Raw genomic sequence first — 26,512 nt, 5'->3', positions numbered from 1 at the left:
AACAGGGCAGCTTTGAGCACGAAAAGGACCAGGAGAGCGAAACACGGGAGGGGCAGGTTAAGAAGAGGAAGAAGGATGCGGCACCCCCCGAACAATCTCACGGACCGAGAAGGAGCAGGAGGCTTTGGGTGAAAGAGGCCAAGGAGAAGTAGACTCGGGAGATCTTTGGAAAAGTTAAGTCGACTCAACATACTGACACAGCCAATAAAAGGCTTCCTTTCATTCGCTGATTCGAGTGACAGGACGGGTGAACGTACGCAGACGACTCTGGTTACAACGTTCAATATTGTACGGACATGTGTCGAGTTAAGTAATGAAGAAAGTAATTGCGTCCTATCTGTTCTTCTCAGAACCCGTTGTCCTGTCTTGCTTCGTGGGCAGGCGTTCCGTTTCGGCGCCCGCTAGTTAGGGGTCAAGGTTTGCGCCTCCAGAGGACGAGTCATTGCAGGTGTCCGAGGCACCGCACCAGCATCCACGGGCGTCCCGTGAGCGCAGCATAAGACTGTTGTTACAGATACCAGAGCCCCCAACAACGATAGGGGGGGGAAGCTCAAGGCCAAAATCGTCGATGCTCTTGCTCTCTCGCACAAATCCCATCCCAGACCAACGCCGGCCGTTGCTCCCTGAAACCTCCCCATCAGCTCTGATATGGTATCGCGGGAATCATCGAAGTACCCAGATAGCTAGCCTCCAACGTCCCGGCCTAACCTAACGCAGCCCGTGCCATCAAAGGGAATTAGGGGTCGAACCATGGGAAGACCCGATGTTGTAAACAAACAGAAAAACGATTGCCAAACCATCCAGCCAAACTGACCTGCCAAAAGATGGCGAACAAGAGATGTCGTCGGCCTGTTCAAAGAAATCCGTGCCAATCATCTCCATCTCTTATGCCTCGATCGCCTTGGCCTTCTTCTTCTGTTCGACCTTGAGGAGAAGGGCGCGATTGATGTGGGGAAGGACACCTCCGAAAGCGATGGTGGCGCGGATTAGAGTATCCAGCTCCTCGTCGCCACGGATGGCAAGCTGGAGATGGCGAGGAGTAATGCGCTTGACCTTGAGGTCCTTGGCGGCGTTCTATAGCAGGGCGCGGGGTTAGTAAAACTCAAGAGTGAATAGGGAAGAGTAGCAGCGCGGACGCAAGACGCAAGACATACCCCGGCAAGTTCAAGCACTTCGGCCGTTAGATACTCCAGCACGGCGGTGACGTACACGGCTGCCTTGGCGCCGACCCGCATCTTGTTTTGCGTGTTTTGTTTGAGGAAACGCTTGACACGGCCGCAAGGGAACTGGAATGCAGGCAGATTAGCAACGATCTAGGGACAAAGAAGGGCGCGCTGGGAACCGTGCGGGGCTTATCGGCGCCGTCTACTGCTCGCGACAGGTCGATAGGCAGGCCGTGGCAGTCCTCGCGTGGTGTCCGGGGTGGGGTTGGCTGTCTGCATATTGCGCGTAAATGGCAACGGCGTGACATGATAAGATGAGAAGCTGGGAAGCCGTGGGAGAAAAAGGGTGCCGCCGGGGTAGTGGATGAAGGCGGGGGGCGGTGGGCGCGTTGGGGTGTGTGTGTGTGCAGCCTTCGATGATGGCGATGGCCTCGGGTGCACCAACACACTTAGGCGCATGGATAAGAATGCGATGCTCAACGGCGATGGGACATACCTGTAGACCGGCGCGAGCCGAATGACTCTGTTGCTTCTTGGTGCCGTCAACTCCGGACGTCTTGCCGCCGGAGCTCTTGCCGCCCGAGGACTTGCCCTTGCCACCGGCCATTATTGATATGCTGCACTGCACGTGGATGATGCGCGGGGTGGCTGGGTTTAGAAGTCGGAAATGATCCCTTTGTAAAATATCTTGTGTGATGCGCGGATTCGATGCTGATGACGCGACGTCGAGGGTTGTCGTGTTGATGGATGGGGTGGATGTGGATGGAGTTGGGGGATGGTTTGGGGATGGTTCGGGTCGCGACTGTGGTAGATGTTGACAGGCAAAAAATCAGGAGGCCGATGGCTGGTTGCGAATGTTGTTCAAAGTCGCTGTTGCGCGGCAGAGCTAAAAGTCGAGGGTACTTCTGCTGAGCAAGCTCTGAGAGCTTGGCATCTCGTCCCACCTTACTTTTCGTACGGTGGGCGACAGCAGCCAGGAACGCAGTTCCACCAAGTATCCGGATTCATCGGCCTGGCCAAACTGCGATGGAAGCCCAACAGGAAGGAGCCTTGTGTGTAGGACGCCGAGAGAGGGAGCTTGTGATATCCCTGCCACAACTAAGTTATTTCCCCAACAGCACCTGAGGCGATTATTTGGACTGCCTTGGTGGTGCCAGGGGAGGGGCAATCGCACAAGGTCGGGTTGCTGCGTGCGTTGCTGGTTGCCGGTAGGACCCGTCCCAGGGCTCAAGGAGGGAAAAAAGGTTGGAGACCGGGTGCCATTAAGGCAGAATGAGATGGTTGCCACATTGCCCACTGAGTAGAACTGTGTTCGGTAGAGGATGTTGTGGGAGTCAAAAGCTGTTCTTGGGCTGAACAGGCAGCTCGATGGATGGAAGCTTCACTGTCGACGTCGCTGGCCCACCCCGCCCGGATGTGGCATGTGGCTCCACCCCCCAACCTGATACTTCCAAGCCACACTTCCTACAAAATATTGATTGGTTCGAAGAACTGGCCAAGGTTGGTTGCGCCATGCTTCCATGCCAATGTCCCGTCGCATGGCTGCCTGCGGCTGCCTCCCGCCATGGCCCCACCTCCACACATTTGTTACCTGTTTGCTATTGTTGTCGCACTCAGCTCTGCTTCCTTTGCGCTCAGCTGTTTTGAATGAGGATGCGATGCGTTCTTCGCGCAGGAACCCGATGCAGGAGGCAAGTTTGCCAAGAGAGTCCGAGGGCGCCAGTTGGACACCTTTGTGTTGAACGTGCTTTTTGTTTTTTTTTTAGTCAAGCGTGACCACGATCGGTATTGAGAACTCGCAGCGCGGTTTGCTTGAATGCTTTCAAGTTAGCGCTCCCGAATCTCAGCCCGAACCAATGATGCCCCTGGTTTCCATGGTGTTGGAACCAACATCGGCTGCAAAGCCGGACAGCGCCGCCGCCTTGCAGAGCCCTTCGAGTTGCAGTCGCCGCAGCCAATGACCCGATACCCTGCGTTGAGGCTGGACCAAAAGGGCGTCCCCGCTGAAACGGTGGGCGGCAGCTCACCAACCGCCCTTGCTGTTGATCCGTCCAGCCTTGTGCTTGTTGGTGAGGGGGGGCTGGCTGCTCGTGTCCTGGCTGGTTGGCGCCCTGGTGTTGCTGCGCCAGTATATCAAATCAAGCTCACTACAGGTGTTTGACAGACGACATTGCTGGCGGCACCTATAGGTCACCGACTGCCCGGCATTTTGCTGACCAAACGACTAACTACATAGGATTTTTCCTTGCCCTCCCGTCGACTGCGTTGATGGAGCGCCCCTCTGGAGCAACCTCGCCTTCGGCGCGACCCTGGATGGCCGCCGCAGTGCAAGATCAAGATGAAAGCGTCGAAGGTTCTGCGGCGGAAGGACCTCAGCCAGGGCTCAAACATCTCGCACTCCAGGGAACTGGGCCCGTTGTAAAGAGAGACAAGGACATGATCGAGGATTCTCGACTTGAGAGACGGGATACCGCTGAGAGTTCCCTTTCCGACTTTTACCCCCAGCGAAGCAACACCGGCTGGTCCGTCGCGGGGTCCACAGCCACCGACTTGACTGATCTCAACAGCCCCGACGTCGCCTTCGCTGACGAAGGCTCCAACATCGAAGCGGAAGTGTACGCGTCGTCACCGCGGCGCAGCGGCTTGTTCCCTCGTCCGATAGCCTTGCAGAAGCGCCCGCCAATCCGTGTCCCAACGGTTTCTTCAGAGGCAGATAAATCCCGAGTATCCCCCTATAGCTCATCGCCTGATGCGTTAACTCTTCGACACCGCCGTCTGGAACAAATGACCTCAAGGAAGTCGAGCCTCAGCCAGTACACTGTGCCGGGCGCCTTGTCCAATCCAGCTTCCGGTGCGGAACCGAGCCTTTCTGGCACTCGAGAACCCTGGATCATTGCGCCTTGGGTTGCGGCGAGCGATGCCGCCCCAGAACACGCGGAAAAGGATGACGCCGAGGACGCTGGTCGTGACACGGTCGACGCGACCCCGGGCGAGGAGAGGACGGTACGGCAAGACAAAGCGGATGCCGATGCCGAAGGGGAAGATGACGCGTCGACTCCCGGGGGGAATACTCCGGAGGAAAGCGTGCTTAAGCTAGGTCAAGCACTAGCAGATGCTGCTGCCCCCGGGCCTCATGGACAACCCAGCTTAAGGCACAGCGAGGAGTCGCACCTATCTGAAGACCGAAGTGGGCGGTCGACACCCAGACTGCATGACAACATAATCCATGAGGTCTGCGACTTGGTACTCCAACAGGCGTTCGGTATCCAGCTTCACGATGTTGCCCTTGCGGGGGCCGTCTCGTCGGTGTACGAGTCTGTTGGCTACTGCTTGGACGAGATATCCCACATTGTTCTCAACAGCGGCCTTAGCAATACCGGAATCGTGGTCGATGAGTCAACATGGGGAAGAACGGGCACCAACGCCGTTCCCATTTGGCCGGCCGGGGGTGTTGCGGATGGGATCGGTTCCGGCGGTGGGGGCGGTGGAGGTCAGGGCAATGGTGGCGGGAGTCGAAAACGGTCCAACGCCGGGCATGATCATGGCGGCGGTGCTGGTGACGGCAGCCCCGGCGACGGGAAACGCCAAAGGGTTTCGCAAACCCAGCAACAGTCTCTCGACATGCATTTCAGTTGCCCGTTCCGCAAGCGGAATCCGGTGCGTTTCAATATCCGGGACTTTCAGAGTTGCGCTGTTCAGTCGTTCCCGGATGTTCCCCAGCTCAAGTAAGTATCCTATTCCTCATCGGACCCCAACCCTTTCGGGGCGTCATTTAACGTGTGGTAGGCGCCATGTTAAGAACTTCCATAAGCAGATAGCGGTCCTGCCCTTCACGTGCCCGCGGTGCAGGCGGGCCATGGGAACACAGAAGGCCTTGGACGAACATATCTCTGTCGGCAAAGACGAGATCTGCGACCCTCAGGCGGTGCCACCCAGTGCAGATCCAGAAGATGGCATTACGCCGGGGATCGAAGAGGCTCTCAATGAGCGCAAGGCGGACATGAAGATTGACGGCTGGACGAGTTTGTGGGGTCGTTTGTTCCCCGGGGATGTTGATATCCCCGAGCCCGGTATGGAAATCCGACGGGCGCCGTTTGCGTTAGGGCGCTAACGACATGTGCTTTTAGATTTCGTACCCCCAACCGAGTTGGATGAAGTGTATGCTCAGTTCAACACGGACCATGCCATGAGCCAGCTGCGGCAACGGATTCGGGAAGGGATGGGACCAGCCAGCAACATCGACCCTGTTTTTGATGTCTTCAGGAATCATCTCGACTTTATTTTTGACGCCTGCCGGTTGAAGTCTGGTGGGGTGGCGAGTAGCCGCAGACGGCTACGTATTCACACGCCACGACAGATGGCAAGTCGGCGGGGCTCAGTACTGCTTACCCCTAGGCGGCAGGGTTCGGGACGCTCCGAGAGTAGCGTTTCGTCACCAGCTGCTACTCCTCACAATACCAACATCTTGGGAAACCTGGATCAGTCGCTGCTGGTGGAGCCACAGCCACACATGCCGTACATGCCGCCAACTACCGGTGGTTACCCCATCGGCGGCGTGGATAGCCTCGGGGGCCTGACCCTGGGCTTCCTTCCCGGCGGCAATGCAAGCAACGTCCAACCAAGCCAAACTGTTACTGTCCCACCGCCGATGCAGGTTCATTTAGGGTTTGGCAGCCAAGGTCAAAACATGGCTGGGACGCTGGGCGGTCAGCACGGACATGGGCAGCGGCCCCGGTTGCTACCTACTGACTCGGGATTGGCTGTCAACACTTCGTTCTCGGGCCAGCAAACAGCAAGCTTCTCGTCTGTTCTGCCTCCGGGGCCACAGAATGCCTACTCGCCCATGGCCTTTGGGCAGGAAATGCAGGATCTCTGTTTGCGACCGCCCCCCTCCGCGCTGCAGGAGGTGCAGGGGGCGCAGGGGGTACGGGGTCAAGGAATCTCACCAACGGACCCAGGCATAATCCCGTGCATCACAAACACCTACCATTTTAACACACAACAAGACCTGCACGACGAATACGAGATGGTTCACCGGAACAGCGGATGGATAGTGTGACGATAGGTGCCATGATCGAGGGGGGTGGCCCGTCGGACTACCTACTCCAGGCCGGTGAACAATGATGATTACAACAGGTATGGCGGGGACGGCTACCGCGTTCTGGGTTGCCTGTTAGCCATCAGCTCTGCAGTTAGTTATCCGGAAGCCTATGTTGTATATCCCTTTCCGCCAGGAAGTGACCATTAGTATGTTCCAAAATTCCATCGTCCAATTTCTGTGTCAGTTGCTGGTGTCGCTTCTGGTTGTCGAAGGCGGGGTTGGGTTCAATGTTGGGTGGGCCGGACCGTTTTGAGGCCGACCATCCGGGCCGCAGTTCGCCTGGCTGACCCCCGGAACCCTGTTAGGCTTTTCGTTCCTTCTGAAGGTTGACAAGTTTCTTTCGTAACCCAACGTCATGGCGACGCACAGATGAGCGCGTTCATAATTCACACAGTGGCGCATTTAAAAGCGATGAGGCGGCGCCCATCGCTGAACATTTTCCCGTTGTTTGTGTTCTTGAAACTGTCTCCAACCAGGGGGCGCTGGGTTGCGTTTTGGTCCTCTTTTGCACGCACGCAAACACCAGACCTAACCAACCAAGCAGCTAACTCGGAGCGGGCAGCCAAGCAGTCAGCAGCAGCACACGCTTCCGTCCTCTGCACCCCCGCCTAATCTTGAAAGTGGCGAGGCCACCGCCCTCAGCCGCAGGCACCAGGCTGCGATAGGTCCTTTATTTTGCACAACCTAGAAAGTTGCTTTAGGACTCTAGGACAGGTTTGTTGTTCGGTCCTTGGTGGCACAAGTCAAGTATACCTTACACGTCAATACCTGGTGTTTGCCTGTGTTCAATGTTTAGGAGATTGAAGATTCTCCCGACTTCTCATTATCATTATCCTCTCTCCCGCAACTCGACTCTCGGTCGGCCATGGCGTCCATCGTTCCCATCACCCCTGTTACAGTGGATCCCATGCTGCCGACCGACCCCGTCAGTAATACCTCTACGTCCGGGCCATCACCGTCGTGCCCAGTGCCACCCGAGCCCGCCGTCCAAGGAGGCTCTTTCATACACGAGCTCATTGGTCTCTCACCCACCGGCTTCCGCGAGACGGTCCGAAACTCATTCTCTTCTTTGGCCAGGCGGGAAGACCATGATTGCATCGCGACTTTCTCACCACAGCCCGGCGCCGACGTGGTTACAAACCCGAAAAGCGGCAACCTCCATACGACTCATACCCGGTTACCACTGACGCCACCGCCGGCCCCCGAGCCGTGCCCCCGCCATCTTCTCACCTTACCACCTGAGATATGGCTCCTGATCCTGCAGCGCCTGGCGTTTGCCGACATGGTGCGTCTGCGCAAGACGTGCAAGCAGCTCCGCGCCTTGATCGACCCCAAGCAGATCCGCACCCTCTACGGCCCGGCTCAGTTGCATACCCAGCTCCTCAGTCACTGCAAGGCGTGCCTGCTGTACGACCCCTTTCGTTCCCGCCTACTGCGGTCGGTCCTGACGGACCCGGGGTATCCGCTGGCCAGCTGTTGCCTTAGCTGCGCTATCAAGGCCCGCGATCCTCGTATCCGCGTCGGCAAAAAGCTCGACCTGGCCAATTTCGACACTGTCTGGGTGTGCCGCTGGTGCGGCTTCCCCATCACCGACGGGGGCGCCTTTGGATGCGAGCAAATGCATCGATTCTGCTACAAGCGGTACAACGATGTCCTCTTTGCCTTCTTTTCCGTCGGCTGGATTCAGCTTGGATTGGGAATCGTTGCTGCTGCTCTTGCGTGGAGGTATTACCGGTACACGGTATTGGTGTTTGCGCCCACCGTGGTGAGTTGGGTTCGGTTTCTGCAATGCATCGCCATTGTTTTTGCGGAGGACCGGCCGTGCTAACGTTCTGCCTGTTAGACTAGCTTTATCATGCTGTGGATTTCCTTAGGTTTTATCACTTGCTCTCGCAACACGTGGGGAACGTACCATTGGATCTTGGCCCTAGAGCTGATCATTATGGGACTCTGGATTCCCCCCATATACTACGTTGCCTCTGAGATGGCCAATGCGAGCGGCGACTCTATCCCGAAGAGCACGCAAGCTAGCCTCGCCATGTTTGCCCTGAACATGTAGGCCGACCTTCTGTCACTAACCTCCGGCGAATTATCTAGACAACGCTGACGACCTGTCACAGGCTTTTCCGGCTCATCAATGTTGCTGGCAATGTCGTATTTCTCTTTCGATTCGACACGACGACAAGAAACCGGTTAGACCTCCCGGTTTGGAAGCGCCCATTCCATTATCTGGCCACCGCTTTGATCATGTGGACCTGCCCTCAGTCGTTAGAGCAGACCTTTCCAACGGACGCGTCGGAGGTGGTCTTGCATCAGCCTATTTACTCCGCCTGAGAAGGCATAAATCTGCACTGACGCTTGGGTCTGAAGCTCGTATCATTCCATTCTTTCCCGTCGACAGCGAAGCCTTCTCACACAGCTTTCAAACTCTTAGGCCGTCTTGTTTCAGACTAGACAACTTTTGAGCCACGTTGTCACATCGTCCATGTTCACCAGGCACGGTGGCTTGCTCTGATACGCTGTTGTCAAGATGAGCACGTTGAATACGAGGTTGAAGCTTGGCCAAGCGAATGAGCTTCATGGGCATCTCTGTTGCCGAGGCCAGGAAAGTCCCATGGAAACTGGCGCGGACAAAACTTCGGCCGCCGGAGGGTAAGCCACGCCAAGGTTAGGAATATGCATAAATCAACTAAATGGCGGTTGAGAATCTGCTCGAGACACACAGCCTTCTTCACACAATCCGAAGTTCTTAGAGGGTTGGAGTATTTACCAGAAGCGTACACGATGAAGTCCTTCGCTACGGCCGTGGCCTTTCTGTAAGTATTGTCCATCGCTACCTCAACGACGCCCTTGTCTTCTCGTGTGCTAACACGGGGGTAGGGCGCCCCTTATCCTCGCCCAGTCAAGCTTCCCTGACGATGAGCCGAACACTACAACGCCGATCCCCACCCTCCCGACAGCACCTGCCTGTGCGTCCGTGACTGCGACCCGGGAGCTCTGCACGACCTGCGTGGTTCCGGCCTGTCTAGAAATAGCTACTATTACCCAGTCTTGTGGATGCCCAACCCCCGTTCCGACAGTCCACCTCGACTTCCCCTGCGAAGCAGGCTGTGATGGGATTTGGTGCTCGACTAGCTACGCCATTGTCACCATGGATGGCTGCGTCACTGACGGCCCGAGCCCGACTGACAGTCCGACGACGGTGTCGGAGCCAATCACCACTACTTTTGCCCCCAACGGCACCGTGACCACTGGCGCCCCTACGAGCTCGAGCTCCATTGCTACGAACGCGGCTGGGCGGATGAGAGTGCCGTTTATGTTGTGGTAGGGTGTGGGCGTCATGGGTTACCACTCGTGGGCTTCCATGGGCTCGGTCTGAACTGTTCTGGAAACTAGGAGCGTAATGTTGTTGTCGTGCTTGGATTTGGTGTCTCGATAGTCAACGTAATAGGTGCAATCACAATGGAAAGCAGTGACAAACATTATGAGCCATTGTTCATCTCCTTGGTTTCATCGCTAGCTAGCGATGAGGTTCCCTAAAAAAGGAACAAAGAGAGAATGAGTAAAACGAGATAGCAGAAGTCTCGTAACAACTATAGCCCAAGTGGACTGAGATGCGCCAGCCATTTTCCACATCTCGACCCCAAGTTCTTCGTCTCGCCAGTGGCCAGTCTCCCTGGGCTTGCCTGGCCGCCCGAGATGGGATCTTGTATATTTGGTCATTTTCAAGTTGCAACAAGTTGGAGATTCAACCCTTCGAGCAGGGTTGGGGGTGGGCCGATTTACAATACCATCGGCCTGCCGTTGATAACTTGGACGATTTATACATCGGGCCAGTCAATTAAAAATCAACGAAGCCACCGGCTAGTGAGTTCATTAAACATTTTCCCGACAAGAATTACTAATGTTCACGGCTCTAAGCCGGGAAACGGGGAGACTAAGAGCCATGCCGCATGTACACGCAGCCCAACTTCCGAATCCACTCGGATACAAGCTAAGATCCGACAACGTACGGGCAAACCGCTGGTTGTTGAGTATGTGTGATCTGGCTAGGCCAAATGTATATTTAAGACCGTACCCTTCATGCTCACCAAAGGAGTGCGTTGTACTATCACAATCCATCGAAGTCTTCCAACCTCAACATATCCAAAACAATCTGCCAACATGGTCGGTATCAATTTCATGTCTGGCGTGAGGCTCATCCTCACCGCCTGCCTGTTGTCCTCCATCTCGCAAGCCAGTCTCATCCCCAGCAACCCCCTCGGGGCTCGAGGACTGAAGCCTTATCCAAGACGCACCTTGGGAGGCGTCTCTGTCGTCGATACCCCGATTGTTCGGGCAGCCGAAGCATTTGCCAGACAGAACGGCCAAGACTTTACGTACAAACATATCATGCGCTCGTGGCTGTTCGGCGCGCTCGTCATCCAGCATAACGAAACGCTACGTGCCACCATTGATCTCGAGGTTCATGCGGTGGCCGCTCTTCTCCATGATTTGGGTTGGGACCAGACGGATGGCTCACTCATGGTCAGTGCCGATCGGCGGTTTGAGGTTGATGGTGCGATTGCTGCTCGGAATTTCATCAGAGACCACCGGGACGGCAAGCGATGGGAAGAGCGCCGAGTGCAGTTGGTCTGGGACGCTATCGCGTTGCATACCCAGCAGAGCATCGCCCTCTTCAAAGAATTGGATGTCCAGGTAGTACACAAGGGTATTATCACGGATTTTGATGGCCCGCAACTGGGTATCACCGGGGACGAATACGCTGCTGTGGTGAAGGAGTTTCCCAGGGACGACCTCCGGGATGGTCTCAACGAGACCGTTATCTGGCTGTGTAATACGAAGCCAGCGTCTACTTATGGTAAGTGGTGTTTTTACTTCTTGTTGTTTTGGGAGATAATGGGCGTTGACGTGGTTTTGACAGATACTTGGATGCAACCGTGGGGAGAGGCATATGTTGCCAATTACTCGGCAGTGGGAAGTCGGTTGTTCGATAGGCCGACGTATTGATTGGGAGTCTGCGTCTACAATCCTGTGATAGTGTGCTCCGAATAGCGGACGTTCCTCAAGCTCGATGGTTGCGAAAGCGGGCCGGAACTTACACCGCCAGGCATCTGAGTCTCGGTTAGTAGGTAAAGGGGAAGCATTCATTCAGTACAATCAACTTCGTTCCATGTAAAGTTAGTGTCAACAAATGTTGTCCGTAAACCTGTTACTTCAGTGGGATCTCTCTCTACAAGTGGCACCCTTGATCCAACAGCCGCGAGCACAACATCGAGTGTCCCGAGCGTTAGCGTGAGTACTATTAACTCCATTACAAAGTTTAAAGCCCTCTCTCTTACTCTAAAGTATTGCCTTGTTAGCCATTGATAATTATAAATGTCCAAGACCAGGGGTAGCTGAGTGTAATGTATATAGTTGTATGATGGATACCTATATAGACCTTCAAGATAGTCACTCATAAAAAACCGAAAGCACGAAAGAAGCAACAAAACGCCTGAAACTACCACCAGTCGATCGAGCTCAGAAAGCTCTAACCGCCGACGGTAGTTTCCCCGTTGCGGGATCTGTCGCGCCTCGTCGCGATGGCTCGCAAAGGAAAGGGCAAGACCGCGCCCGGGGCTGGGAAAAATGCTGCACGGGGGGAGCCTGCCCCACCTACTGGAGGAGCCGAACCAATCACAACGAAGGACAGCGACGAAGTGATGGAAGATGACATCTACAATGGCCCCAACCCTCTCTACACGACGAATCAGACGAGGTACTTGCAGGGACAATAGTCCACTTGGCCAAGGAACCAAACGAGGCGGTCTCCCAAGTAGTGGCGGATGAGATCATGACACGGCTGCGGAGGCTGCGTAGACTGGAAAGCGGAAAGGCATCAGAGACGGGAAACGAGGGAATCGACGTTGCGAGGATTCAAGGAACCGTCGTGGACGCCGTGGTGGACGGTATCGGACAAGGGACAGGGAGGGCCATAGAGGAAGTGAGAAAACAGATGCAGGAAGTCCGGAAGGAGATGCAGGAGGTCCAGAAGGAATTGCAAGAGGCCCGGAGGGAACTGCAGGATCAGAGAAAGAAGCAAGCTCCTGCACCAGCAACAACGGTAGCCCGGTCGTGGGCTGCAGTGGTGGCTGGGGAAGGAGAGCTCCCGAAGAAGATCATACCGGGGCGGCTCAACAAGGAAATACTGGTGAGGGGATCTATAGAGCCGTCGCTGACCCGGAGGTCTCCACAAGAGATCGTCCAGGCGGTCAACGGGGTTTCCGAGAGGAAGGGAGCAGTGGCAGCACGCAAGCTCCCTAGCGGGGATGTTATCGTCACTTTTCAGGATGCTGAAGCGAAGGAATGGCACGCGAAGAACGGAGGATGGATCGGAACGGCGTTTGGAGAGGTGGCGAAAGAGGCAAAGCGGACATTTGCGGTTTTGGTAAAAGGGATGTTGAAGAGAGACTTGAGGGACGTCACAGAAGCGGCATTCGGCAAGCAGCTGGGGCTGCAGTCGGTGGAACGAGTCAAGTTCCGAATTCCAACGATCGAGGGAGTCACGAGAGCGACGGCACTGGTTACCATGACCAGTCAGGAAGAATCCAAAAGGGCCTGCGAGGAGGGAGTGGTTTGGCGGGCCCAGATGCTCAACTGCGAGCCGTACTGGTCTGCACTGCAGGCTACCCAGTGCTATAGGTGCTGGAAATGGGGTCACACCCAACGGTTCTGCAAGAAGTCTGCGCTGTGCCCGCGCTGCGGCACAGCGGCCCATGGGGGAGGCGGGAGGGCGGGGGAAGCCCAATGCCCAACCCACGGCAACGAGATTCCATACTTTTGTCCGTGCTGCTCAGGGAAGCACCCGGCCTGGGTACGGTGGTGCCCGGAAGCAGTAAAAGCCCGGGGTGCGGCGAGGGAGGCATACCATTTCCGGCCTCGAACCTTTGAGCTTGCTTTGCAGCAACAAACACAACAGCAGCAAGAGAGACTACTACCGAGGATGCGGAGCGTCACATTCCGGGGTGCGTCCACCCTGGAGGAGGCCGACGATGGCTTCCAAGAAGGGGGAAAAAGGAAGAGACCACGGGGCCGCCCCCCCGGCTTTCTCATAGCCCAGGAGGAGGCTGCAAGGAGTTCGAGGCAAGGAAAGCTGACCTTTGCGAGGAAGGTTGATACGGATCTGACCGGAGACCGAGGAGACGGTGTTGGGGGCCTAGGGGTTACGACTCCAGAGGCCGCGGATACCTTGGAGGCGGACGGTCAGGATGTCGGAATGCAGGGAGCTGGGTAGGCTCCCTTCAACCGTAGTACGACGGATTCTGAAGAGACGGGCCAAGGTAACATCGGTACAGGTTTTTAGTCCGACTGGGAAACCAGGACGGTTTTCCTGTACAACTAGCTAGATAGTTGGACCGGCGAGCCCAAGGGCATAGCGGTGTAGGAATAATAATATATAGTTGTATGATGAATGACCTAACCAAGGGTTTGGGAGGTACATCCCTACATATCCTTACAATGGCTTGCCATGAGTAAGCACCGGTGCTGTTGGACTGCCCAAGCCATTTATAATATGCCTACATCGAGGAGCGCGTGGCGAACCCTGCTGTAACCTATCCACTTTTCTATCTTGAAGCCCAAGAGGGAACTCCTAGGCCCATTGTCTCATCGCGTAAAAACAGAGCTAAAGTGAGTATCAAAAGGTATTGTTGTATTTGGACCTTAATTACACCATTATTAACTACTTCTACTCTCCTTATACTACCCTCTTTACTCTAAATTAAGATCCTACCATTGCCCGTGGGTAAACGGCCCTTCAGCTACCTGGAAGGTTACTATACGTGGTTGTTAGCCGTTTCTTTTTTTCTTTATTAACAGACGACCTTGGTGAAGCCTATTCTTTAACCGGGCACCTTGGCAACTGGTGGGCCATTTCGTATCTACAAGAGCATAGAGGAGCTGTTCTTGGGTATAATTAACCTTTTTTTCACAAAAGATTCGAACTATAAAATCGAAAGTGTTGAGGAATGGAATTAAACAACGGGTGGTTGGTTGAACTAACAACACTTGGAGTAGAAGGTGTTCCATTTATTTGATAAGAAAAAAGGTGATCTCCCGCTCAGTAATCTAACACCACCCAGAAATGATCGACATCACTTGACATGTGAGTTTCTTCCGACCCTACCGCTAATAACCCCAACATAACCGCCACCGCCGTAGGTGTACGCCTGACCACCCCTGCGTTTCTCAAGGGCGGCAAGCTCGCGCGTCAATGCCGCCGCTGCTACAATCTTGAAACTCTCGATATCTTGAGCGGACCTGCGGTGCCCGGGGCGCAGCTGTCTATATGTCTTCTCGCAGCCAATAGTAAGGCAGGCCAGGCACAGTTCGAGTGCGTCCAACTCGCTGGCGTAGCCGCTGATCGACGTCGGGTTGCGCATCTCTCGCGTTATCCACGCTGCGATCTTGTCGAAGCCGTCCTTTAGCTTGACGGAACGATCTCGTTGGCGGTGTGTCTGACCGCCACTTTTATTGAGAATGAATCCAACGAACACTTCTAGCTCCCTCAAAGGCTGGTACGGCTGATCCGCGCAGTCTATCATGAGTCCGTAAACGGCGTCTTCGTAGCTTTGCAGATGTTAGCAGAGGGCTGCTGTAGATCACAGGGCGAGACTTACGCGTGAAGTATGTTGTGTGCCTCACCTGACCTATGGCTCCATTCTACAGGGCCGATTCCAGCCACTCGTAATTTGAGACACGCGAGCAACTCACTCCAGAACGGCCGATTACCGGGTTGAACTATTCTCTTGATGTCCTCGGCCCAGATCTTTTGTTCCTCGACAGCTCGGTAGAGTTGCCCCAATATTTTATCCGACCTATAAAACTGATGTCGCGGACCTGAGTCGTCGTCATCGTCATCGTCATCGCCCCGTGGAGCAACATACTCCTCCATAGCAATGGCTGACTTGTCATGGATTGTGATCTGTGATCCCGGAGCAAAAAAGTCCGGTCTCCATTTTGGGCCCCGGGGCAGCTGGGACAGTTCGACGGCACGCCCACTTTTGGAAAAGTCGACCGCGGAAGAATGCAACTCGGCAAGTTTGATGCAATCTCCGTCCAGTGTTCCTTTCTCCCTTTGGTCCGCAAGTATCATGTGTCGGGTGGCGATGACCCCAAGGTGGTCGGTTCTCATGAAATCGACAAAGAAGGCCGCTATATCCGCTGGCGTTACTGGTCTGTCCAGTTCTAGGAGTTTGACCCGCGGGTAAGCAGCAGGCTCGAACGTTCTCACGGCGTTAACCACGGCGGGATCCCAGATGACATGGAAGACATCACCGTCCAAGTCGCCTCCGCTGAGCTGGTTAGAAGGGCTCCTCTCGCCCCACTTGCTGAAGACGATGCAATTGCGCTGTTGGACTAAAGGATGTTCGTCTGGCGGGATTGTGTTGATGGCTGCTTGGACATCCCCGGGGTGCAACGCCGGCGATCGCGTTACAAGCACGCGTCCCGGCCCGGGGGGCTGAGAATGGCGGTTCTCCTCGGGGTCGAATGTCACGTAGACTTCACCTTCTTTTAGAAACCCTGTTTCATCCATAATGCCGAAAAGGGTCATGCCGTTTCGAACGGGGATGCGAGCTTTGTGCTTAAGAAGGCGCAGCTCACTGAGCAGAACGGCCTCGACTGCACGGCGAAGAAAATCGTCTCTCCTGTAGTCGAGACCCATGGCCTCTATCTGGCGAAGGAATTTGTGTAGCTGGATGCTTTCTCCAATTCTTTGCGCCCTGAGAAAGCTAGCAGTGTTGTATACCGTGGAAGAAATCGTACGGAGCCGTTGTAATTCGCGGCTTTGTAGGTTAAGAAACCACCGGTCAGGCGCCCCCATGTCTTCGAGGATTTTGATGAGTTGGCGGTTCAAAACCATGGGCATCGGGTTGGACGCCATATCGCAAATCTCAAGCTGCATATCGGTGCTACCAAACTTTGCCATGGAAGGACGGATGCATATCACTTTCCCCTCCAGACTCGGATCAATGGCTAGCATTCCCTTTGCTCCAGCCTGTCTGATTTGGAAGCAAGTTGGGAAACCTTTTGATCGGGGGATGACATCGTACACCAACCGAGCAACGTCTTGCGAGAGCTTTCCCACGCCGTCGCTGAAAACTTCCTCGTTGCGCACGATGTCGTCGATTTCCCGAACCTCGACCGAGTTGGCGACGAGGTCAATAGCCCAGGGGGTCTCCGAGAAGGCTTGACCGATGCGGGCGGCACGACGGGCAGGAGACTTGATCTTGTCAAAGTTTCCAAGGCCCGTGACAATAAGGGCGGGTAACTGCAGTTCGCCTTGATGGATGAAAGGTGCAGAAAGCCATGCCGAGTGAGCACGAAGCGACGAGTGGGAAAAGCCCAGGAGCGTATAGACCCTACCAGCCACTTGGATGCCGTTGGATAAGACGGACTTGAACCTATCGTAAATGGAATCGAGGGATACTCTGGTGTTGAAAAAGAGGTCTTGGCCGTTCTCGTCGCAAAACTGCGTTCTGATGAAGTACGAGTGGTCTGGATATTTCCGGAGGACACGATTCATGGGCTCAGGTTCCGGGCCGTGGAGTGTGATACGCGAGGGGGTCACAACGGCTCTGAAGATGAGAGCTCTGTTCTGCGTCTCCTCCATCATTCTCGATCTGAGCGCGGAGCTTCCACGAATGAGTCTCTCCTGCTTTTCCAAATACTCCAAGATGCCGTCAACTTCAAACATGGTTGGGTCACCATCAGGCATGGGGTAGTCGATCCAATCAAACAGCTTCTTGAATGCGTCGACTGACACTGGCGGCTGGGTGTCCCCGACTTTTCTGGCTTCTTCGAAGCGCTGTGCTAACCTTTGGGCCAGAGAAGAGATGGTAGTGGGGTGGAGATAGCTGTTTGCCATCAATGCTTGAAGAAGAAACAGTAAACCAAAAGGCAGCGTGCCAGTGGTGTTCTGTTTGGCAAGCTGGTTTCGTAGGCTGGTCATCGCGTCGCTGAACCGTACGGCAATTGCGCGGTGGAAGAAAAACTCGTGACGTGTGACGTGGAACAGCTCTAGGCGCGTGAGCCTGAGCATCTCGTTTTGGAAGTCGCTGTTGGTGTGTCTCGTTATGGCGTTGGGTACTTGGAAATGGTAAGCTAGGCAGTATGGAGATATGAGGCCATGGTCCAGATCGATGGCTGGGAGCCTGTGGCGCTGGTCGGCGCGCTTCTGAGAGCTCCCCGGGCTAAAGCTGAGCGATGAGATGCCGTCGGCGAGCTGGTCAACTGAGAGTGTCGAAGCCAATATAGTTGGCGCCCAGGAGAGCGTCAGAGCAAGGCTGCCATTGTGCCACCAGACGAGCTCGACGATGCTCTGGAACGGGATGCGAAGCTGGACGTCCCGCCTGGTCAAGGTGATGGTGAGGGCCCGTTTGGCAAACTTGACGAGACAACGTTCAACGGTCGTCCATTCGGGTGTAAAAGTCAACTTCCCATCGTTCAGGGCATGGTAGCCACAGTTTAACTCAGTGGCTTCGAGTGTTTTGGTTGGCGGCTCTGCATGGGCTTCGTGGCTTCGCTGGCTAGCCTCGTACTCGATGGTTCTTAGAGTGAGCTCATGGGGCTTTTTGTTACTGAGCTTGCAGAAGACCTTTTGACCCATAAGCAAAAGACGTGCTCGAGTAGGCGGATGCCGGTTTCGGGGCCACTGAGAGGGCTGTGCGCGGGGTTGGTGAATTAGTTCCTCCCCATGACGCTGGAGGAATGCCGTGCCATGGGCTTCACGGAGGAATGTGATGTTCCCCGTTGTCTTGCCCCTCTGCTTTTCGACCAAGTAGTCCGTGATATTGAGCGGGCCCATGGATTGCTTGAGTTGTTCATAGAGGGCACCGCTAGTCAGATGAGGGGGTAAATTTCGTAGGAACACCTCCATGGCGGTTGGTCGCTTGTCTCGAGGACGATCCCGGCGTAAGTTGCGTCGCGGGGTTGTGCACCTGGAAACACCGGACGTATTGGTCGGCTTCGAATAGACGCAAGCGTTTGCCTGGCGTAATGGATGTAGGCCGACTCGGTGAAGCCCAGAGGGAGCGGGCGAGCGGCGCGCTGCAGCGAAGCAACTAGGTAGGTAGGTACCTAGGTGGTTAGGTAACGAGAAGATATGGTAACGGTGAGTAGTTTTCGACAACCTTAGCTAGGTAACATGCGACCTTACGAGCGCTCTATTGCTTGGAGCTCGAGTTATCCTGAGAGGCCTGGCATTGAGGGAAATGAGGCAGGCATTCAGAAAAGCAGAGGTCGACCCAAGAATACAGGGAACTGACGGCTCTAAATGCGCTTACCCGTGAATACGAAAGGAACTTGGAATTATGCCGCCATCAGTGCAGCTGACTCTTTCGAACGGCTGTTCTTGTTGGCAGCCCTGCAGTGAGGCCCACAACGATTGGTTTCCCATCATTTTCTGAGGCAGGCAGGACTTTCGAAAAGCCATGTGAATTAAGAGACAATGCTCCACTTCCCCTGTTATCCATCTCGACTAGGTAGGTACCTAGAGTACGTGACTTAAAAACTTCGTACGGAAAAGCAGGAGGCATTGTTCGAGGTTATCATTCCTTCTAATGTACGACGTTATCCGCAGTTTTTCGGACTTGTCCGCCTAATTCTTTTGTCTCCCACCAATTCATTCCCTTTTGGGTCGGGCTGGAGCTCAAGAAATTACCTATGTGGTGGAACCAACAGCCAGCACGGTGGCCATCCATTACCACCTCGTCGCTCCAAAGCATTATAGCGGGTCAAGCCCCCCGTTTTTATTGTAAACCAATGGCCTACTAGAGCGACGTAGGCTTAAAATACGCTAAGACCCCGAGTTCTAAGGAATATAATCAACCCCTTCAAAATTGAATGCGTTCCGTTGTCTGCGTGGTCTTGGAGTCAGGGGAGGGAGGGGCGTATTGTGGGGCGGCCAAGAGGGCATGTGGAGGGGTAAGAATCTAGCCCTAACCCTCAACACCTGGGCGATTTTCCCGGGAGACAGATCTTGGCTCCGTGCCAGATGACAGCAACATCCCTCCAGCCATTGAAGCTGGTTGATCCACCATTCGGAACTCATCCATCCCCGCAATCCCACCTCCCGCCCACGCGAACCAGGCGTCCAGAGGACCAGCCCTCCTTGCAGCCCTCGTTTGCCCCCCTCATGCCCCGCCTACACTTTGTTTTATGGGAATGATGGGGATCCTCCGGGGCGGGGACGGAGCGCTTTGGATGAATTGGAATTGCCGACTTGGAGTGCGGCTTGGGGTCAGGGGTCAACTTGGCCTTGGATGAGCCCCGCTTCCGTCAAAGTCCTAAGTTCTTAGCTCTCAATCCCAAAAGCTCCATTCCTCCTCCCCTCTCCCCCTTCTTGAGCCAGAATACCCCCGAGGCACTTCTCGTTACCTACCTACCTTTATCCTTCTCGTCCCCATTGCCAATCATGCCCCCCTTCCGCGCCGAACATATGGGGTCGCTCCTGCGACCGCAAGCTTTGCTGGACGTTCGCGAGGCCATCCGGGAAAAAGGCCTGAGCCCCGAGGCCGCCGGCCTGCCCGCTGTTGAGGAAAAGGCGGTCGGGCACGTCGTGAAGCTACAGCAGGACCTAGGGCTCAAGGCAGTGACCAGCGGCGAATACAACCGCACCCGCTTCTGGGGCCTGATGTGGGACGAGTTTGAGGGGACGGTCCGTCTCGAGGATGCCGACGCTGCGTTATTCCGATTATATCATCCCGACGTGGTTAGCCTCGTCGAAGTTGCCCGAAAGGTTATGCCAGGTGACTCGGTCATCGCCGGTTCCAAGTTGCGGCACAATCCCGAGAAATCTCAGTCCAACCTCCACGAGCTTCGTCTTGTGCAGAAATTCGTACCCCAAAGTGAGTGGGGCAGTATCAAGCTCACCATGATCACACCCGCTTGGTTCCACATGCGTTATAAGCAAGGGAAGGCCTACTCAAAGGAGGCGTACGCAAACGACGCTGAATACTTCAAGGATGTTGCCAGCGTCTACCAGGCCGAGCTAGACCAGCTCTACAAGGCCGGGCTCCGGAACGTGCAGTTTGATGACCCTGGCCTCGCTTGTAAGTGTGGCTCTTTTTGCTGTCCGCCGTTGTCCTTTGCCATCACGAGGCTCACCAGCTTCCAGACTTTTGTTCCGACAAGTTCCGCCAGGGATGGGCTGAGGATTCAGACAATATCGGATCCGTCGATGATCTTCTCGAGGCTTATATCGACCTCTACAATGACTGCATCAGCAAGTTGCCCGCCGATTTCCACACGGGTGTACATCTCTGCCGCGGGAACTTCATCGGAGGGAGATTCTTCTCGGAAGGGGGCTACGATGTCATCGCCCAGAAGCTCTTCACGAAGCTCAAGGTCAACACTTTCTACCTCGAGTACGACACTGAGCGGGCCGGTGGGTTCGAGCCGCTCAAGTTTCTTCCCAAGGATAGAAACGTGGTAATCGGTGCCATTTCTACCAAGCTGCGCGAACTCGAAGACAAGGAGGAAGTGAAGAGAAGAATTTACCAGGCGGCAGATTTCGTAGCTGAGGGGAACGGCCAGACGCGCGAGGAGGCCCTGAAACGCATCTGCGTCAGCCCGCAATGCGGTTTTAGTACCCACGAAAGTGGCTACCCGTTGACTGAGGAGGACGAGAAGAACAAGCTGGCTCTCATCCGCCAGATCGCCGATGAGATTTGGGGCGAGCCGTGAGCAGGCTGGGGAGGGACAAGAGTGGTGGGCGCACCCGCGAGTTGGCGGGCTTAAATGACGGATTATTAGGGCTTTATGGGGCAGATATTCAACAAGACTGGGCAGAGTTCATTTACCTCGGGCGTGGGGTCGGTCATGGTTGGGCGGTCTTGGATATCAACTTCCAGATAAAAGACGGCGGGCGTCTGGGCGGCAAGCATACGGATGCCATGTTTGCTGGGCTACGTAATAGTTCCAGTTTCTGCTGAGTTGAAGCACTTGATGGCAGTTCCAAGAAAGCAGTTTTGTTGTAACCAGTTATTCTTCTCGTCTTGTTGTGCGGCACTTGTTATGGCATATTGTTGCTCATGGTGTGGCTCTAGCCTCCTGGATGTCGGCTAGCCCCACCGCATGCGAGCAAACTCCGAGCGGGAAAACGCTTTACCTGACAAGTACCGCAGCCGGGACAAAAGCCGGTCTCCACTACTTTGCCTTAATCGTCACTCGTCAGTGGTTCTGCCCCGGCCCGAACACCTACCGGCCGTTTCGAAAGCTTGCATTTCTATTCCTTCGGTTTACCCTTAAACAGGCCATGAAGTTCGTCGAGTTGGCCTTTAGCAAGCCAAAGTCCGAGTTAAGACGGAAGTACCAAGCTCCGAGGTAGTCCCTACTCCTTCACTTTTTAACCCCTTTTGCTTGCAGCCATGGCAGCCGACGGACCGGGAATGCTCTATGTTACCATGCAACCCCATCAGGGGTTGTCGGCGGACCAGTTCCACGAATGGTACAATAACGAGCATGGCCCGACACGCCTGCGTCTGCCGCACATCTTCACGAATGGACTTCGGTATCGTGCCACCGACGACCAGGAGCCGCAATTCCTGGCCGTGTACGATGTGACGTCCATGGCGCACCTCGAGACGCCCACCTACACCGATTTGCGGGCGAACCGTTCCCCGCGTGAAGCGGACACCATCGCCAAGGTTGACGTCAACCGCAAATTCTTTGATCTCGTGGCCACGCAGCAGAGCCCCTTATTTTTGCCTATTGAGAAGCTAACGGACGCCGAGGCAGAGGGGCTTGTTCTTGTATCGGTCGAGATCTCGCTTCGCCCGGGCGTCGAGGACGCGGAGCAGGCCGTAATAGATTGGTACAAGGAAGAGCACATCCCAATGCTCTCCAAGATCCCAGGGTGGCTACGCAGCCGTGTCTTCCGCACACCTTCCATCATTGAGGGTCAAGCTAGCGAAGCCAAAATCGTCACGTTGCACGAATACGCCAAGGAGAATGGGTTGGGGGGGGCCGAGCACAAGGCATCCATGAACACGCCCTGGCGCGACGACGTTTTCGCCAAGCACATTGCTAACAAAGGGCGCCGCACATATGAGTTGTTTTACGTCTTTGGCCCTGCGCCGAGAGAGCTTTATGCTTTGTCCAGACTGCCACAACTGGCCGCTTTCTCAACCATCGACCGGCGGATATCCACAACGCCCGGGGAAAAGGATGCTGCAGTCGAGGCCTTCGTCACGACGTCAAACGGCCTGACCATCCCTTACCGGCTGGAGGGTAACCCGTCTCCAAGAGCGCCAACACTAGCCTTCTCCAACTCCTTGCTCACTTCGATGCATATGTGGGACCCGCTTGTTGCCATTATCAAGGCAGCGCGCCCTGACCTTCGAATCCTGCGGTACGACACTCGTGGTCGGAACGATGTGCCCTCCCCACCCGTGCCCGCCGACCTCGAAATGCTCAGCGATGATCTTGCCACCCTTCTCTCGGCTCTGCGCATATCCAAGCTCCACGCCCTAGTAGGCGTTTCGATGGGCGGTGCTACCACGCTCCAATTCGCCATCAAGTACCCTGCCCTTCTAGACAAGTTTGTGGCTTGTGACTTCAATGTTGCCTCTAGCGACGCCAACACAGCCGCTTGGAAGGACCGCATTGCTGTCGCTGAAGGGCCCGACGGTGGCATCCGGAAGCTGGCTGGACAGACTGTCGAGCGGTGGTTCCACCCGCACACCATGATTCAGAAGAAGGATGTTGCGAACTGGATGACGGACATGGTTGCTGCCAACAGTGTTCAGGGGTTTAGGTATTCTTGCCAGGCACTCTGGGATTATAACATGCGCGATGAAATGAAGGGTATCGAAGTCCCCGGGTTGTTAGTTGTCGGCGACGGTGATGGAAAGGGGGCTCTGGTGAAGGCTATGGAGGGGTTCAGGGGGTCACTGGGCCGCGATGGTGCCGACCTCAAGGTCGTGCCCCAGTCTGGGCATCTCCCCATGTCCGAATCGCCTGCTGAGTTCTGGGATGCTATCGCCACCTTTCTATAGTGTCTGATTCGGAATGAGACAACGACGGGTACTCTGATCCCACACCAGTTGTGGTGATATTACTGGCCCTGGACAGTGAATGCCCTTGGTATCGAAATTTCCCCCGTCTATAAGTAACTCCCTGTGAAAATCCCTGTCAATACCTGCCGCTGCTCTTTGTTGTGCTATGTGGGTTATCCGAGAGCTCCCCATCGAACAAACCCTGTTTGTCTTCATCCTGGACGGGTGGCGCGACCGCTATCTCCCCACGCATGATCTCAACCACCGAGATCACAGGTAAGATGAGCATGAGCAGTGATAATAGCTGACCAAAACTCCACTGCTTTTCCCCTTCGTCGCTGAGCTTCACATCAGGGTGGCCGAACGCTTGCGATAACAAATAGGCACGAATAGTCGCTCCTAAAAGAGAAAGTGGTTAGCGACTTTTCCACCGAAGGAATCCCGTTTGGTATCCAAGATCCAAACGACATACCGATGGCAATGGCCGACATTAGGATCAGGCCGGCAACTTGAACCACTTTGTAGAACCTCTGCTTCCGGCTCTGCAAGTACCATGTCGCCAAAGCAAAAACGATGCAGTTTCCAGCGATGGTAACAATGGTCCCAACGTAATCGAGGCCCCCAATGTTGGAAACACTCGAGTTAAGTACCCATACACAGCCGATCGGTAAGGTGTTCGGCAGCCCCTTGACCTTGCTTTGTAACACGTAGATCCCGTACACGCATGAGAGGGCCAGGTTCACAAACATCAAGAGTTGTCGCATCCATCTCAGGACCCAATCTCTCTTGAAGTCTTTGACTAGCGCTAGGAGGGCTGCATTATGCGTCGCCATCGAGAGCAGCGCAAGCATCCAGATAAGGAAGAAGTGGTAAGGCACCAATGAGTTTGACTTTGCCAGCCCTATGCTTTGTAGCCCGATACCGACCATGATCTGTTGGTCGGAGTACCCGCTGAGAAGTTTCCGCCGGATCACTGACTGGTTCCGGTTTATGTTTGAGGAGGACGGTCGCCACATCAGTTCTTGTAGCACTAAGCTGGCTGAGATGCCGAGCGCTAAACTTGCTGTAATAGTTGAGGCAAGGAGAACCTGGATTTCAATGGTCAGCATGTAATTAACAGGGTCACAACGGAGGGACTGGTATGGAGTCTTCATACACCTGCTCCAGCGATGCCAGCATCGCTCGGCACAGTCGCCGGGATATCGGTACAGTTATCCTGGCCGAACATTATATTATGTTCAGAGTCTCGGAGGCGTCCAAGGTTGAAGAAGGTTAAGGGGAAAATAGCGGCGGCCCGCTGCCGAGGGTTGAAATGCCGACGAAATCTATTTCGGAGAAAATGATCTTCGCGACCGCCGTTCTTAAAGTCTGAGTGCTGGCATGCACAATCCCTTGATTGTCGCATTCTGAAACACAGGGGGATACGAAAGGGGCCAACCAAAGGGCCAAACTGAGAAACCACTGGCCGCCGAGAACGGGACCGCCACAAGTAAACGCTCTCCTCGGCGGCAACGACTAACGAATAAAAGCGCTATATTTGGACAAGCCGGCTTGACAACAACAATGGCAACTACCATTGCTATCATTTTCTGTGACTGAAATAGTTGTGCTAAAAGAGATGTTATCCTCCAATTTTGGTAGCGAAAAGCTAACCTGGCCACCCTCCGTCATGAATAATTAAACAAAGAACAAATAGAACTAAGAACTTGCCTTTTATATCGATAGCGTCTTAGTAAACATGGGAATAACATAACCGCCGACAATAGACGGTCGTTTTCACTGAGCTCCTTGCGCAGCCGCTGAAAACGATGCCAAGGTTTGTACAGCACGCACAAGGATACACACTATGAAGAAATGATAGGTGGATTAAAAATCGAGTGTCTTACTACCCTAGTATGGTGGTCTTCTACATCTCGCCCAAAAGCTAGGCCCAAGTCTGACCCCTAACTCTGTGCTTGTGGGAGTGTTCTGGCTCAGTTGGAGCGGCAGCAATGCTGAAATCGACGCACGACTCATATGTCTGCCCCTGCCCAAACCAGTACCACTGAATGACCTGCATCGGAAACGCGCGTTAGACTACCTAGTACAAGGCCAACGTTTCTAGAGCAGTAACAAATAGGAGAAAGGGGACTTACACAGGCGCCAGCCTCGGCACACTGGCCCCCGAGCTCAGGAATGGTTACACTGAACTTTGTCTGGTTTGCCGGTGGGGTTGCGGAACCAGCGTAATGGTCGGGCCAGGCAACCAACGGCGTGCCGATAACGCTGTTGCTGGCCGTATCAACGACCGAAACGTTGGCATGTCCCTCATGCGGAATCCGGATCCAGACATCGAAATCGACTACCTGGCCGGCGGTGTAGCTCTGTACGTTGGCGGCGTTGTCCGCAAATTGGTAGCCTCTGCAGAGCCAGAGGTTGCAGTTCTCCGGGTCGTACGGCTCCTTCAAACCCCCTGGGTTGGCTCGGAGGAGAGCTTCGGGGTAAGAGGTGTTGTCGGCTCGGTAGAAGTCGGCCATAACCTTGCCGCATGCCGCCTCAGTGGCTTCTCCAGGCCCACGTGTTGCCGGCTCTCTGACAAGGCCGTGTGCCGAAGCCTGGGTGATGAGCCCGGCGAGGCCTAACAACGACAAAGAACTAAGATACATGGCGATGGAAACTTGGGAGAGGTGGTTGTAGTATCAAAGGAACTCGTAGCTTCTAATCATTGAATCTCGGCGGATTTTGCCATTTCTTAAGTACTGCCTTCACAATTTCCATCTCTGCTGTCAATGGTGGGCACGGAAGCAGCAAACACGGCTTTTAGACGTTCCGGTTGTTTTGGCTAATCATTCCTTCGTTGGATAAGGAAGAGGGTCATAGCGGCCAATGGCCGCTTGGCAAAATGTGGAAAGAGATGATCGAGATAGACATCATTAATTAATTGCCGCGCCTTCGGCAAGAAGTCGGCCGAAATCCCATTCCCACCAGGGACAGCCGGTCGTCCCGGGTCGTGGGAAGGCTGGGCGGCCAGCCCCTTCCCCCTTTCTCCAACGACTTAATATCAGGGAATACCAGATCTGGCAGGAAATGTAATGCAGATGCAGGGGGGGTTCATCTTTGGCTCGCTTGTTCATCTTCGCCTGCTTATATGTACCTTCATGAATGGCTAGTACAACTCAGTTCCTATCTACAGGTGGCTCAGACTAACACTCGCCCGAAACTACCCCGAG

General features: G+C 54.8%; 11 protein-coding genes across 11 annotated transcripts; 7 read left to right on the top strand and 4 right to left on the bottom strand.

Moving 5' to 3' along the window:
• Positions 1–761: 761 nt before the first annotated feature.
• Positions 762–1,872, bottom strand: F5144DRAFT_398399 (histone-fold-containing protein). The gene is made up of 3 exons (XM_066784795.1): positions 1,660–1,872; positions 1,155–1,286; positions 762–1,074 (listed from the first exon to the last, which is right to left on the bottom strand). The coding sequence occupies exons 1-3, from the start codon at positions 1,768–1,770 to the stop codon at positions 886–888; spliced, it is 432 nt and encodes a 143-aa protein (XP_066638187.1). The 5' UTR covers positions 1,771–1,872; the 3' UTR covers positions 762–885.
• Positions 1,873–2,613: 741 nt separating this feature from the next.
• On the top strand, positions 2,614–3,239 carry F5144DRAFT_398381 (uncharacterized protein). The gene is made up of 2 exons (XM_066784794.1): positions 2,614–2,854; positions 2,930–3,239. The coding sequence occupies exons 1-2, from the start codon at positions 2,684–2,686 to the stop codon at positions 3,122–3,124; spliced, it is 366 nt and encodes a 121-aa protein (XP_066638186.1). The 5' UTR covers positions 2,614–2,683; the 3' UTR covers positions 3,125–3,239.
• Positions 3,240–3,947: 708 nt separating this feature from the next.
• F5144DRAFT_596633 (uncharacterized protein) lies at positions 3,948–6,411 on the top strand (the record flags this gene model as incomplete). The annotated part of the gene is made up of 5 exons (XM_066790819.1): positions 3,948–4,888; positions 5,013–5,233; positions 5,291–6,087; positions 6,207–6,276; positions 6,356–6,411. 5 exons carry the CDS (start codon positions 3,948–3,950, stop codon positions 6,409–6,411), a joined length of 2,085 nt encoding a protein of 694 aa, XP_066638185.1.
• A 718-nt stretch (positions 6,412–7,129) lies between these two features.
• Positions 7,130–8,195, top strand: F5144DRAFT_596632 (uncharacterized protein; the record flags this gene model as incomplete). Its single annotated transcript, XM_066790818.1, has 2 exons — positions 7,130–8,029; positions 8,139–8,195. The coding sequence occupies 2 exons, from the start codon at positions 7,130–7,132 to the stop codon at positions 8,193–8,195; spliced, it is 957 nt and encodes a 318-aa protein (XP_066638184.1).
• An 853-nt stretch (positions 8,196–9,048) lies between these two features.
• On the top strand, positions 9,049–9,592 carry F5144DRAFT_499736 (uncharacterized protein; the record flags this gene model as incomplete). The annotated part of the gene is made up of 2 exons (XM_066786342.1): positions 9,049–9,080; positions 9,172–9,592. 2 exons carry the CDS (start codon positions 9,049–9,051, stop codon positions 9,590–9,592), a joined length of 453 nt encoding a protein of 150 aa, XP_066638183.1.
• An 836-nt stretch (positions 9,593–10,428) lies between these two features.
• On the top strand, positions 10,429–11,274 carry F5144DRAFT_500097 (uncharacterized protein; the record flags this gene model as incomplete). Its single annotated transcript, XM_066786362.1, has 2 exons — positions 10,429–11,125; positions 11,189–11,274. 2 exons carry the CDS (start codon positions 10,429–10,431, stop codon positions 11,272–11,274), a joined length of 783 nt encoding a protein of 260 aa, XP_066638182.1.
• Positions 11,275–14,399: 3,125 nt separating this feature from the next.
• Positions 14,400–18,184, bottom strand: F5144DRAFT_596629 (RNA dependent RNA polymerase-domain-containing protein; the record flags this gene model as incomplete). Its single annotated transcript, XM_066790817.1, has 4 exons — positions 14,400–14,874; positions 14,925–15,229; positions 15,323–15,631; positions 15,743–18,184. 4 exons carry the CDS (start codon positions 18,182–18,184, stop codon positions 14,400–14,402), a joined length of 3,531 nt encoding a protein of 1,176 aa, XP_066638181.1.
• Positions 18,185–19,720: 1,536 nt separating this feature from the next.
• On the top strand, positions 19,721–20,991 carry F5144DRAFT_499730 (uncharacterized protein; the record flags this gene model as incomplete). Its single annotated transcript, XM_066786340.1, has 2 exons — positions 19,721–20,357; positions 20,423–20,991. 2 exons carry the CDS (start codon positions 19,721–19,723, stop codon positions 20,989–20,991), a joined length of 1,206 nt encoding a protein of 401 aa, XP_066638180.1.
• A 468-nt stretch (positions 20,992–21,459) lies between these two features.
• F5144DRAFT_398234 (Alpha/Beta hydrolase protein) lies at positions 21,460–23,478 on the top strand. The gene is made up of 2 exons (XM_066784793.1): positions 21,460–21,615; positions 21,673–23,478. The coding sequence occupies exon 2, from the start codon at positions 21,675–21,677 to the stop codon at positions 23,301–23,303; it is 1,629 nt and encodes a 542-aa protein (XP_066638179.1). The 5' UTR covers positions 21,460–21,615; positions 21,673–21,674; the 3' UTR covers positions 23,304–23,478.
• On the bottom strand, positions 23,372–24,699 carry F5144DRAFT_398121 (uncharacterized protein). Its single transcript, XM_066784792.1, has 3 exons — positions 24,460–24,699; positions 23,776–24,391; positions 23,372–23,702 (listed from the first exon to the last, which is right to left on the bottom strand). Exons 1-3 carry the CDS (start codon positions 24,529–24,531, stop codon positions 23,440–23,442), a joined length of 951 nt encoding a protein of 316 aa, XP_066638178.1. The 5' UTR covers positions 24,532–24,699; the 3' UTR covers positions 23,372–23,439.
• Positions 24,700–25,227: 528 nt separating this feature from the next.
• F5144DRAFT_661194 (uncharacterized protein) lies at positions 25,228–25,948 on the bottom strand (the record flags this gene model as incomplete). Its single annotated transcript, XM_066793289.1, has 2 exons — positions 25,228–25,356; positions 25,439–25,948. 2 exons carry the CDS (start codon positions 25,946–25,948, stop codon positions 25,228–25,230), a joined length of 639 nt encoding a protein of 212 aa, XP_066638177.1.
• Positions 25,949–26,512: the final 564 nt, after the last annotated feature.

The sequence above is a fragment of the Chaetomium tenue genome, assembly GCF_020726465.1.
Source record: "Chaetomium tenue strain MPI-SDFR-AT-0079 chromosome Unknown F5144scaffold_8, whole genome shotgun sequence".
Classification (NCBI taxonomy): Eukaryota; Fungi; Ascomycota; class Sordariomycetes; order Sordariales; family Chaetomiaceae; genus Chaetomium; species Chaetomium tenue.
The sequence above is the reverse complement of the archived record's forward strand: the minus strand, read 5'-3'. Positions and strand labels throughout refer to the sequence as shown.

What these genes read in the sequence shown, in the direction of transcription:
- F5144DRAFT_398399 (XM_066784795.1), bottom strand. Translation starts at nt 1,770, where the DNA reads ATGGCCGGTGGCAAGGGCAAGTCCTCGGGCGGCAAGAGCTCCGGCGGC. An exon ending in CGGCTCGCGCCGGTCTACAG is followed by an intron (nt 1,287 to 1,659) that starts GTATGTCCCATC and finishes CCTGCATTCCAG; the next exon opens with TTCCCTTGCGGCCGTGTCAA. An exon ending in AAGTGCTTGAACTTGCCGGG is followed by an intron (nt 1,075 to 1,154) that starts GTATGTCTTGCG and finishes GCCCTGCTATAG; the next exon opens with AACGCCGCCAAGGACCTCAA.
- F5144DRAFT_398234 (XM_066784793.1), top strand. Translation starts at nt 21,675, where the DNA reads ATGGCAGCCGACGGACCGGGAATGCTCTATGTTACCATGCAACCCCAT.
- F5144DRAFT_398381 (XM_066784794.1), top strand. Translation starts at nt 2,684, where the DNA reads ATGCCAATGTCCCGTCGCATGGCTGCCTGCGGCTGCCTCCCGCCATGG. An exon ending in GCAGGAACCCGATGCAGGAG is followed by an intron (nt 2,855 to 2,929) that starts GCAAGTTTGCCA and finishes TTTTTTTTTTAG; the next exon opens with TCAAGCGTGACCACGATCGG.
- F5144DRAFT_398121 (XM_066784792.1), bottom strand. Translation starts at nt 24,531, where the DNA reads ATGTTCGGCCAGGATAACTGTACCGATATCCCGGCGACTGTGCCGAGC. An exon ending in CTGGCATCGCTGGAGCAGGT is followed by an intron (nt 24,392 to 24,459) that starts GTATGAAGACTC and finishes ATTGAAATCCAG; the next exon opens with GTTCTCCTTGCCTCAACTAT. An exon ending in AATGTCGGCCATTGCCATCG is followed by an intron (nt 23,703 to 23,775) that starts GTATGTCGTTTG and finishes TTTCTCTTTTAG; the next exon opens with GAGCGACTATTCGTGCCTAT.